The sequence below is a fragment of the Sapajus apella genome, unplaced genomic scaffold, assembly GCF_009761245.1.
Source record: "Sapajus apella isolate SASKATOON/1434 unplaced genomic scaffold, GSC_monkey_1.0 scaffold10, whole genome shotgun sequence".
NCBI classification, from domain to species: Eukaryota; Metazoa; Chordata; class Mammalia; order Primates; family Cebidae; genus Sapajus; species Sapajus apella.
Window position 1 is genome coordinate 6,787,326 of NW_022436950.1, and position 12,698 is coordinate 6,800,023.

The following is a 12,698-nucleotide window of genomic DNA, read 5'->3' on the forward strand; positions in this document are numbered from 1 at the left end:
AGACACCTCCACACTCCCCACTCCACTCTCTCCTAACAATCCTACAAATTCCCCTCCTATTCCAGTTCACCCTCCACTCTACAGCCAGAGAAGAACTTTCTGACATCTGCAAATCTGGAATTTTACCAAATAAAACTATTCAACAGAAGTCCACGCCTTGAGGAGTAAGTCCAAAGCCCTGCCCTGGTCTCCTCTGGTGTCCTCTCGGTTTGTCCTCTGCCAGCCACCCTGGCCCTTCCACCACTTTGCACACTCGCACTGTGTCCCCACCCCAAGGCCTTCGCATTGCTGGTCCCTCCACCTGCCCCATTCCAAAGGGGCCTACTTGCACAAGCCACACACATGCAGGAACACACAGGCACACACACTCTCTCAGGCTCATGCTCCCCTCAGACTGCCCAGCCCCTCCCCGCAACCACATGGGTCTTCACATTTCAGGCAGCATGTGGTGCTCTTCCATCAGAACTTGTCTCAGCCTGTACCTAAGGCTCTATGTGTGTGCTTATCTGATCCCCTACCAGAACACAAGCTTGATGCAGAGAAGCTCCTCTCCATGTCTGCCCACCATTGAAACTTGAGCATTCAGCATGGTGTGTGGCCCAGGGTAGACCCCCCCAAAAAATGCTTGCCAAAACAATGACTGGATAAACAAGCCAAGTTCCAAAAGACCAAGAACCAGCCCTGCCATGAACCAGAATTATTTTTTAAGTGTTAAGAGAAAAGAAAGATAGTTTTTCAAAGCTGGAAAACCCAAAGCTGAGTGGGGAAGAAATCAGGCTTGCTCTATACCAGACCAACCAGTGAGCAAAGCCAGCAACACACAAGAGAGAAGGCAACTCTGAGACTTCGAGCAGAAATGCCTTCAAAGACAGCAACAGCACTGAGCCTGCTCCCGACGCCCCTGCAGCACCAACACTGGTAAACACTATGTCCTCAGAGCTCACTAACAAAATACCACATACGATTCCTTTCTGGAAAGGAGACCATTCTGCATTATTTTTCTTCCATGTTCTTCAGTACTTTTTCATTTTCATGGTTTGATATGAACTAAATAATAGCTACGAAACAAAGCACTGAGTAGCATGTTCTCTGTGACTAAACACTCAGTAATACACAAAGCTTGACCAAAAAAAAGGATGCCACCATATGGGCTGGCTACAAACAGGTCTAGCATAAGAAAATTTGGCCAGGTGTGGTGGCTCATGCCTGCAATTTCAACACTTTGGGAGGCCAAGGCCGGCGGATCACTTGAGCCTGGAATTTCAAGGCTGTAGTAAATGGTGATCATGCCACTGCACTCCAGCCTGGGTGACAGAGTAAGACCTGTCCCTTAAAATAAGGGGAAAAAAAAAAGAAAAGGAAAGAAAACAAGAAAAAGAGGGGAAGGGAGGGGAGCTCGGCTCTTCTGCGTTTAAGAGACAAGACAGAAGAGAGGTAGAAGAGAGGTACCAAGAGAGCATTAAAATAAGAAAGCATGGCCGGGCAAGGTGACTAACGTCTGTAACTCCAGCACTTCAGGAGGCCGAGGTGGGTGGATTACTTCAGCCCCAACGTTCAAGAACAGCCTGGGTGACATGGTAAAACTCCTTCTCTACAAAAAATACAAAAATTATCCGAGCATGGTCACGTGTGGCCAGATAATTTTTATTTTATCCCAGCTACCCAGGAGGATGAAGTGGGAAGATTACTTGAGCCTAGGAGGTTGAGGCTACAGTAAGCCATGACTGCACCACTGCACTCCAGCCTGGGTGACAGAGCAAGACCCTGTCTCAAAAATAAATAAATAAATAAACAAGAAAGCACAATACGTTGAGCCACAAAACACAGGAATCAGATATGCAAGAATCCTGACAGCAGAAAATAATGAAGCATAATATTTACAAGGCAAAGGGTTTCTGACTAAAATAAAACAGATTCTAACAATATACTGTTTGCAAGAATTAAATCTCGGCCAGGCACACTGGCTCATGGCTGCAATACCAGCACTTTAGGAGACCAAGGCAGGAGATCACTTGGGGCCAGTAGTTAGAGGCCAGCCAGGGCTGGTCTAGAGACCATTTCTACAAAATATAAAAAATCAGCTGGGTGTGGTGGCAATGCCTGTAATCCCAGCTGCTGGGGAGGCTAAGGCAGGAAGATCTGTTGAGCCCAGGAGGTCCAGGCTTCAGTAAGCCATGGCAGCACCACTGCACCCACCCCGGGAAAAAAAAAAAAAAAAAACACAAAAAAAAAAAAAAAAAAAAAAAGAATTAAATTCAAAATAATAAGAAAAACTAAAGATAAAAGTTAGGATGGAAAGCGGTGGGGGTGAGGTATATATATAAACTAAATTCTGAACAAAGAAAAGACTTAGAAATGCTAATATCAGAGAATGGTTAATGATACAAACTGTTCACTATGAAAAAGATCTCCTTTAATCCCAGCATTTTGGGACGCCAAGGCAGTAGGATCACTTGAGGCCAAGTTCGAAACCAGCCTGAGCAATAGTGAGAACTACTTTCTATAAAAAAAAGTGTAAAAATTAGCCAGGCATGGTGGCAAGCACCTGTAGTCCCAACTAACTGGGAGGCTGAGGCAGGAGGAGCACTTGAGCTCAGGAGTTTAAAAGCTGCAATGAGCCATAATTATGCCACTACACTCCAACCCACACAATAGAGCAACACCTTGCCCGGAGAAGAAAAAAAAAAAAAAAAAGAATGCTACTAATTTATTAATCTTTATTAATAAATGATTACTCAATATTGAGGGTATTATCTTTTTAAACATTTACATGCTTAACAAAACTTCAAAATGGGGGAAGATGAAAACTGCTAGAAATACATGGACAAAGTATTAAATGTAATTGGCCTGAAAGAGATTAACTCCTCACTAACAGCCTATGGAAGCTCAAGTGATAAAAAACAAGATCATAAGGGGGACTTGAACAACATATTTCCTAAGTTACAACAGATAAAAACCAATACACGGCCAGGCATGGTGGCTCATGCCTGTAATCCCAGCACTTTGGGAGGCCAAGGCAAGTGGATCACCTGAGGTCAGGAGTTTGAGACTAGCCCAACCAACGTGGTGAAACTCCGACTCTACTAAAAACACAGAAATTAGCTGGGCATGATGGCATGTGCCTATACTCCTAGCTACCCAAAGCTGAGGCAGGAGAATCACTGGAACCCAGGAGGTGGAGGCTGCAGTGAGCCCCGACCGTGCCACTGCACTCCACCCTGGGCAACAGAGCAAGACTCCATCTTTTTTTTTAAAAAAAAAAAAAAAAGTACACATAAATGCAGACACTGAATTAGAAAATATAAAAGTAGGGCCTGACACAATGCCTCACACCTGTAATCCCAGCACTTTGGGAGGCTGAGGCAGGAGGATTACTTGAGGTGAGGAGTTCAAGACCAGCCTGGCCAACATGGCAAAACCCCATCTCTAACTAAAAATACAAAAATCAGCCGAGCATGGTGGTGCACACCTTTAATCCCAGCTATACAGGAGGCTGAAGCAGAAGAATCACTTGAACCTGGGAGGCAGAGGTTGCAGTGAGCCAAGATCACACTACTGCACTCCAGTCTTCCAGCCTGAGCAATAAAGTGAGACTCTGTCTCAAAAAAAAAAAAGAAAGAAAGAAAGAAAGGAAATAGAAAAGTAGAATTGTTCAATAATCTAAGAACTAGGTTCTCTTTAAAAACAAAGAAAACAAAAATGCTGGAGTTTAAGAAATCTGACAAGAAAAGCAAACTAAACAAAAAAAATCAGAATCGCAAAGGAAATCCAACCAAAGACATAGGTATTTAAACGACATAACAGTACATGCTTCTAAATTTGAAGGTGTGGAATTAGTGAGAAAGTAAATCACAGATATGGACTCAAAAATAAAAAGGCTCAAATGATCAAAATGCAAGAAATAAATATCTTAGGATTTATTTCAATTACAGCCTTAACCTCCCTAAAAAGTCTTCATGACAAATAATCTAAAATAAACTCTTTCAAACTTAAGAAACAACAAATCCCAAAGCTACATAAAATGTTACAGAAAACATAAACTCATGGAAAGTTACTAAATGAATTTTATGGGGTTAGTTTAACTCTGAAATCACAACACAACAAAGGCAATATGTCCACCTACTCTGCATCCATTAAAATGAAAAACAGAAAAAACAATTGTTTTAAAAGTGTAACAAGGCAACCTTTGTACCCAAAACAAATGCATACATACCAATGGGAAAATTCTAAATTATAAGATTAAGGAATAAAATTCAACATTGCCAAGAATAATTTTTTTATTAGGAAATCCACGAATAACTGAAACCAAAATGAACATCTAAATTAATGTTCAGAGCCAGGCACGGTGGCTCATGCTGGTAATCCCAGTACTTTGGGAGGCTGAGGCAGGCAGATCACTCAAGGCCAGGAGTTCGAGACCAGCCTGGCCAACATGGTGAAACCCTGTCTCTACTAATATTACAAAAATTAGCTGGGCATAATAGTATACGCCTATAATTCCAGCTACTAGGGAGGCTGCGGCATGAGGATTGCTTGAACCTGGGAGACAGAGGTTGCAGTGAGCCGAGATCACACTACCGCACACCAGCCTGGGTGACAAAGGGAGATTCCATCTCAAAAAAAGGAATCCCACCTGGTAAAAATAATAGAGAAAACTACAAATATTCCAAGTAAAATGAGGAATAAACTAAGAGCAGTTACATCAACACAAAATAAGCAGAGGTTTAGACAGAGGATGGAAAATCCATTTGTATCAGCAACATCAACAACGAATCCATCAGTAAATAAAACAAAACCTGAAAGCACCTGAAGCTAATACTAACCCCAAATGTCAGATCCTAAACATGAGGGAAATGACTGACCTTGGCTGAATAATAAAAGAATAATTTTTAAAATTGGGAGGCATACTTTATGTCTAGAGGGATGGCTTAATAGCATTAAAAAACAGCTTTAGGAGGCCCAGCACTTTGGGAGGCCAAGGCAGGTGGATCACGAGGTCAAGAGATCGAGACCAACCTGGTCAACATGGTGAAACTCCGTCTCTACTAAAACTACAAAAAATTAGCTGGGCATGGTGGCGCGTGCCTGTAATCCCAGCTACTCAGGAGGCTGAGGCAGGAGAATTGCCTGAACCCAGGAGGCGGAGGTTGCGGTGAGCTGAGATCGCGCATTGCACTCCAGCCTGGGTAACAAGAGTAACAAGAGAGAGACTCCGTCTCAAAAAAAAAAAAAAAAAAAAAAAAAACCAGCTTTAAAAATTCTAGTGCTGTTATTAGAGTCATGCCTTATACAGGGAGGCTCTAAAGTCAGCCCATAAAGCCTAAATTATAAAACCATACAAGGAAATGCTATTATAGCCACTAATACTATCATGAACATTTAGATCAGCTGACATGAGAAAATGTCTAGTATAAAATGTCTTCGGGGCGGGGGGAGAAAGGTGTAAACAAAAAGGTGCAGCATGATCTCATGGGTACACGTAGGTAAAGACACAATTATACAAAATAAACACTCCAGAGTAAGCAGCTGGCCACCTCTAAGTGGTGAAATCACCTGATTTTGTGCATTCAGAACTTTCGCAGAAAGTCCTATATAACTTTTCTAAATTTGGAAGAAAATTTAAATGTAAAAAAGGAAAAAATAAATAAATACACCAAAATATTAATACTCTATGTTTTGAGGTGGCTGGATTGTGGCTGCTTTTTATTGCATTAACATACTTTTCTGCATTTTCCAAATATTCTACATTAATCACAAAAACAAAACTCTACACACAGATGATAAGACATGAACCAAAACACATTAAAAAAATTTATTTGGTCCTTATTGTCCTTCTGTGCTTATGCATGTCAAATTCTCAGGTATTCTCCTATTCTCTAACCACAGTATTGCTTTTAGCATTAAATTCTAATTTTACCAGCAATCACTCCAATCAGAAAGAAGAGAATGAAACTGTTAGAACTGTTTGCACACGTGTTCAAATCAAAATGGAAAGCCAAATGCAGTGAAGAATCAAGAAAGGCATGACTCAGGAATCTTACCGTAAAACTGTTGTTGACGTTTTTGGTGCTGGATTCAGCCACGCTGGCATCTGTCAGATCCACTTCATCAAATATGATTGACTGGAAAGAGACGAACACAGGGACTAAGGCACGCAAAGACAGGTACATCCCTAAGCACTAGCCAGCGCTGCCCACCACACCCCCTGATCCCTACCAAGCAACCACAGATGCCCAAGTACCTTGAAACTGTAGCATCCAATCAATATGCCAATCCAAATTAACCCACCCACCTGCTTATAACCAAAAGCTTGGGCTCACAGGTATAGTGCCATAATTTTTTTTTTTTTTTTAATCCACGACCTTTATTTGACATTGCATCAGTGGAGGAAAAGAAAGAGAGAACCAAAGCAAAGAACTCAATGCTGTTATTTCTGTGTTTATTACCATCAATACCAGTGTTCCCTTTGACATGTGAAGTATGTTCTCACACAGTGTTTTAGCTGAGAGAAGGCCGGGGTCCGGACTGAGGATTCTATGTCCTTCCGGCTCGTTCCTCCAGCGAGCACATGGAGGGGAAAGGTCCTAGCTACAACAAATTCTTATGGGAAAGAGAGGCAGGTCCACCTAGAAGGGGTCTGGCCATGAAAGGAAACAAGAGAGCAAAGCAGAAGGAGCCTGATCCTGGAGAGAGAGATGCTCCAGGGCAGGGCTGGGAATCAGGCCTGGGGACCTCCTGTTTCCCTCTCGATTCCCCCCAGTCCCCCCGAGTAGCCCCTGCCTCCTGTTTCCCTTATACCATCCCCTCTATTTTACGATGGCTCTATGTGGAATCCTGGAGAAGATCAAACTAATAACTCAGAAAAGAGACTCAATCTTTTAAGTAACCTTCCCCTTCCCCTCACCCCAAGAGCTAACTGTAAAAGGTTGTTTTGTCATTTTTTTTTAAGTGAGGGAAGTTGTCAGAACCATTTCTAAACAAGCTGCTTTGTTCCATTTCAAATTTTAATGCAATAACTTTCCAGGGATATGTTTCAAAATGTAAATGATTCAAATTCCATATTTCTTAAATATCAAAATATTACTAATGACACCAATACTGATACAAAAATACAGATATTCAGAATCCCAGCCAACAACTGGTGTCTGAAGTCTAACACCACATTCACTTAAATATGGCAGTAATCTGTGACTTTCACTGGCTCCCCCTTCTCCAGCAGCACCCACTCGGTGCTTCCAGTTTTAAATCTACCTACGATAGGGCATACAGAAAAAAGGTTAATTGCTAGAAAGCCTAAAAATAAAGAATTTCCCATTTCTGTTCACGCACCAAGAAGCTCAATATACTTAAATAATTATTTAACATTAAGAAGATAAGATTTATATCCCTGTGATCCCCCCACCTTTCTGAAAGAAAGATATCCAATTGTAATGTGGCTATTTCTGTGACTTTTTCCTTTTCCCCATTACAGATGACATTAAAGGAAAATGAATAAAAATTAATTTTGATAAGAAATAAAGCATGCCTTGAGATAAATAAAACCTGACAGTGTGGAGTGTTACAAACTCACTGGCAAGAACAGATCTGAAAATCGAAGCTTCTCCCATACAAGGACGGACTCAGCATCCCGCTTCCTCCCCTGGGACCCTCCCGTGAGTCCTCATGTGTGCTTTCCTGCATGGGCCTCACCTTTGCTGTTTTGGCATAGTACAGCGTTCGCCCTCGTAGCTTAAAGTATCTCCTTTTTGATCGCTGGAATGAATTGTTCTGTTTGGTCAGCATCCCCTCTTTGATGATGGTCTGAAAGTACAGAAACATATTCATAAACTTGCATTTCAAGGTGCCCTTTCACTCTTCCGACTGAAACGCACCCTGTTGTGGCTGAAACACATTCTTGTCTCCAAGAGAAAATATTTCTCACACTCTCACCAGACCTTGACCTATGCACAGGCCCAGTGCGCTGCTGGGGGCATGGGGGATTGCACCAATCTTATCCCCTAAGGGGCAATGCATGCCTGTGTGGGTGGGGGTGTCAGGGGCCCAGGGTGTGCCCTGGATGCTCTTGTAGTTGTGCTGAAGGGACACTGAGGCTCACAGGACCACAATACACAGCAGCTGGGAGGACACCAGGACACAGAGCAGTGCATTCTCCAACTTCGGCATTTGATATTTTTCAGCTATTCTTGGCCCTGTCCCTGTGTTCTCTGGCCCCCTGCCATTTCTCAGGATCTTGCTGCCAAAGCTGTCTACGTCAGTTGCTCTGGGGCTCAGCAGCTCCAGGCCTGCACCCTCAGCCCAATCTACCACTCACAGGCCAGGCGTGTGCATCTACACACACATAAGAGGGAAGTACCTCAGCCACAGACACTAAAACTTCTCTCAACCCGAAAATCTGATGAGTTCACCCAATAACACAAGATTCTCTCTTAAGAGAATCCAGAAATGGATTCTACAGTCCACTCACCTTGGCTCAATTAAAGCCAAGAACGAAAGGGGCACTGCTTCTCCCAGAGCTGCTCTCCTACCTTACGTGGCCCATGTCACCGAGATGTCAAATATGTAAGGAGTTACTTGGTCATGAGATGCTTTGAAGTACTTGGAGCCGTTAACACAGTCAAAAAGAACAAAATGCATGAAGACAAGAACCTGGCTCTCAGCGTTCACACACTATGTTATGCCCCAGCTCACAGCAATGCCCAGTCCACAAGGAGCTTCAGCATGGAAACGGAGGGAGACTTCCTAAAAATTCTGTTCAAAGACAAGCACACTGATTCAGAGAATCTTTTGCTTAATTACTGAATCCCATATATCTCTGCACTTTATGTAAATGTTTTAAACAGCGCACGAACAAAGTTCTTAGGTATCTATAAACACTTAAAACTCCCTAAGATAGAACCAGCAAGAGCAAGTCACAGAAGGCTCATGTCCCCACCTGTGCCAGAATGCAAAAGCAGAACACTGCACTGTCTGGTCTGTCCACCGGCCGCTCACAACAGGAGAGGGAGTGGAACAGGAAGACTGTAGAAAGCCCCCAGCCCCACATACCATCAACATGTAGACAGGCACCAGGACCACACCCAGTCAGCACAGCACAGGCCAATGCACAGTGTCCAGGGGTCTCTTCTCCTTATCCCGCAACAGGCCACCCTCACTATGCCCTTGCTGGGTTGGGGGGAACTGGCTGCATGCATGACCACTTCCAAGAGCTCCTTGCTCACCAGCACGTGCCAATCAAGGTGAACTCTGCTTTCAGCACTGGCCCAGTGGTACAACACCAGCCCTTTCCAACTCTAGAGGATAAGTGCAGTGGAGAGCTGCTGAAGAAATCTACTGACTCATTCTTGGCTTATACATTTACCTCACACTTCTGAAGAAGGCACCCACCCTCTCCCCAGTAATTAAAGAGTGCCAGGAAGGAAAAAGAGAGGAGCCCAACATTATCCAACGATCAAGCATTCTGATGAGGCTTGTTTTCCAGAAGTGACTTCCCCAACCCTACCCCCTCCCCCAGAGACAGCAGGGATCCCCAGGCTACAGCTAGCATCTGAGATCCCATCCAAAATGGAGCAAGGGTGATCCAAGGCAGAGGGAAAGCCTCTGATCCTCGTAGCGAGAGGACAGAAAGCAGTCTTCAGTGTGAAGGACTGGGAAATGGTATTTGTTTCCAAATATCCTTTTTAGATTCAAGCACGCATGGATGACACTCATTTCAAATACATCTGCACAGAACAATGCCATCCATGGAAGCCTGAAACATGCCATGAGACCCTTGCTCTGATGATCTCAAAGGCCTCACTGTGAAGACATCTCTCCTGGCCCCCCATCCATCTTCCTTACCTCTGCAGGGAAAGTAATCACTTCCATCTCTTCTCTAAATGGAAAAAAAAAAAAAAAAAGACAGCAAAACCAACAAGCCAAACCCCAGAGAAGTTATAAGTTATCTTTAAAGGACAGATGCTGGAGTATTTTTTCTTGTGTCTCCTGCTACACATCTCATACATAAAAGAAAAGCAAAATTAAAACACAACTCACTGCACCATATACACTACACACACACACAGACACACACACACACACACACACACACATTCACACTCTCTCTCTCTCTCTCTCTCTCTCTCTCTCTCTCTCTGTTTCTGAGGGCGGATGAGAGTCTGCGATCTTGGGCTGCCCAAGGAGAGCTGCCGCTCTATTTATAGAACAAGAGTGCTCAGAAAAAGACTGGTGGGTTTCAGCGGAAAAGGCTGGGGAAAAGATAAAGAACATGATTTCTTTGAAGCCTTCACACAAACTGCATTTCTTCTCCTGATTCGCTGCTTGTGAATACTATAGATATGCTGCAGAATATTTTTAAACGTTTAGTCAAAAGCAATGAACCAAAAGTGGTCAAGAAAATAACACCCCAAAATAATGTGCTATGTTTTGCACGTGGCAGCTGTGAAAGGCACCCACAGGAAACGCTGCTCGGCTGAAAAGGCCTCTGCTTGCCCCCCAGAGCAGAGTCAGGAGTGAAAGGGCCGGACCCCTGCACAGTTCGCTCGGGCCGTACCAGGCCACTGGACTCTGAGAGTCACTTTGTTGGGTTCTACGCACAAACAAATGGGCCAACTGTTGTTCAAGCTGTCTCGGATGCCCTTATTCCCAGCAGAGGCAAATTTGCAATACACACAGCACCAAGAAAACTCTCAAGCTCCAGTCAGATAGAGAGCAGCAGGAGGAAAGCGAACACGTGCCCACCCACAAATACAAGGGAGACACCAATCCCAATGCTGGGATCCCTGGAGGAAGCTAGCGAGAGCACTGGGCCTGAGCTGGAGTGTGGTCCTGGGTCCTGGTCATCCAGTGACCCAACAGACACATGCCGAACCCACAGACCCAAGACTACCACGTGGAGCTGCTTGGGGAGAAGTGCCAGCCTCCAGTGGTCCTTGCTTAAGAGTAAGACAGCTCTGAGAATGCCTTTGAAAGGGGCTTCAAACCACAAGGCAGAGAAAGTCCAGAACGGACTCCCCGAGCCCAGGTCAAACACCCACCTGCCAGGCATTCTCTGTCTGGATGGGACAAGCAGGCCCAGTCACAGGGTGAAGCTGCCCCCTCTCTGGGAAGGCAGTGAAGATCTCTTTCCTCCCTCCCTTCCTCCACTCCTTCCTCCAACACACAGCCGCATCACCAGGTGCTGGCCACTACGCTGGGTGCTGAGGGCTACATGGGCAGGAGCTCAGACCAGAGGAGGGCAGATGTGTGCACGCCAGAGTGCTTTGGGATGTGGGGCACAGGGCAGTGAGCAATGCCCTGTAAGGGAGGCTGCCTGAGACGACAGGTGTCTGAGCAGGCCAGGGAGGAGGGGCTGGACAGCCAGAGGCCCGCAGCTGCTCCTTAGGGCTAGAAACAGAGTCCAGTGGTGGCTCAGAAATACACTCTGGAAAGCTGACTGTGGCCACAGTGTGGGAAAGAAGAGGGGGTTGAAACGTGGAGGATGGCAGAACACTCCAGAAACTCGCATAGGGGGTTTTTGGTGACAAGAGTTTGGGGTGGCAGGGGATAGATGGACATAGGCATGAGAATGTTCAGAAAGATGTGACAATTGACCAAAGTGAAGAGGAGGAGTCAGGACAGAAATCAAGGTTGACTCCGAAGAGTGTGGCTCAGTTGCAGAGGGTGTGGGTTTCATTCTGGACGTGCTCAGTCTGTGGGCCTCAAAGTCGCCAGGGGAATTCAGTGTAAGCCAACAGCCAGTTCTGCGGGTCTGTAACGTAGAAGGTTTAACGCAGGAGATGCCTTGCCAAGGGCCCCCAAGGAGAAGGCATGGAGTGCACAGAGGCCCAGGGAAATGGGAACACAGGGTCACCAACATCAGGCAGAAAGGAGGAAGGAAAGCCAGAAAAGGAGAACGAGAAGAAAGTGGACAGAAGCACAGGAGAGGAGAGAGCGCGTCGAGAAGATTGCATCGACATTGTCCAATGCAGCAGCGAGGTCATAAATGAGAACTGAGATGAGGATAAAGGACGCAGCCACCAGGGGGTCACCAGGACCTGCCAGAGCGAACGTGGTGGCCTGATGGGGTCAAAGCCAAATCAAATCACCCTGAGCGTGACCGGGATGGGAGAAGGCAAAATGACAGGTTTTTTTCCAACTTACAACTTTCTTTTTATGAACATGGAATCCATACTGTACATACGGTATTTGACCTTGCTATTTTTTCTGTCACGTATATTATCACCACATAGCCACATCAGCAAATGCATTTTTGCCGGCTAGAGAGTATCTCATTGCACCCACACACTCTCGCCTCCATCATTCACCTGCTTCCCACTGCCAGAACGTTTAGAACGCTTCCCGTTCTCTCAATGCTATCAACAGAACTTCAGTGGATATTCCTGTAAGTAAATATCTGCTTATGTCTTCAACTATCCCTACAGCAAATTAAGATAAGTGGGAATTTGGGGACCAAAGGTAGCCCAGAAACAGACACCCGAAGATTTGGAAGCTTGATGTGTAATAGGCGGCACTGCAAACCAGGGTTTGTGGGGAGAGGGACTTCAGCAAAGAGGCTGAGATGGCAGGTTACCCAAGGACACCACACTCGTGAGCTCCTGGCAGACTCTGAATGCGCTACAGAGCAAAAGGCAGAACTTGAAAACGTCCGGCAGATGATACAGAATTTCCAATGACTTTGGAATTGAAAAAAGTTTCCTAAA

General features: G+C 44.9%; 1 protein-coding gene across 8 annotated transcripts in view; it reads right to left on the bottom strand.

Annotated features, from left to right (window-relative positions):
* DGKD (diacylglycerol kinase delta) overlaps positions 1-12,698 on the bottom strand; it is a 109,775-nt gene that overhangs the window by 68,983 nt on the left and 28,094 nt on the right. For 6 of the 8 annotated variants that reach the window (XM_032277860.1, XM_032277861.1, XM_032277859.1 and 3 more), the window contains exons 2-3: positions 7,690-7,800; positions 6,042-6,122 (exon numbers count right to left, since the gene is read on the bottom strand). In XM_032277860.1, the coding sequence (XP_032133751.1) occupies positions 6,042-6,122; positions 7,690-7,800 (192 nt within the window). Of the gene's footprint in view, positions 1-6,041; positions 6,123-7,689; positions 7,801-7,871; positions 9,461-9,837; positions 9,975-12,698 lie in introns of those variants that run through there. The other 2 variants (XM_032277863.1, XM_032277864.1) reach the window with 2 other exon arrangements.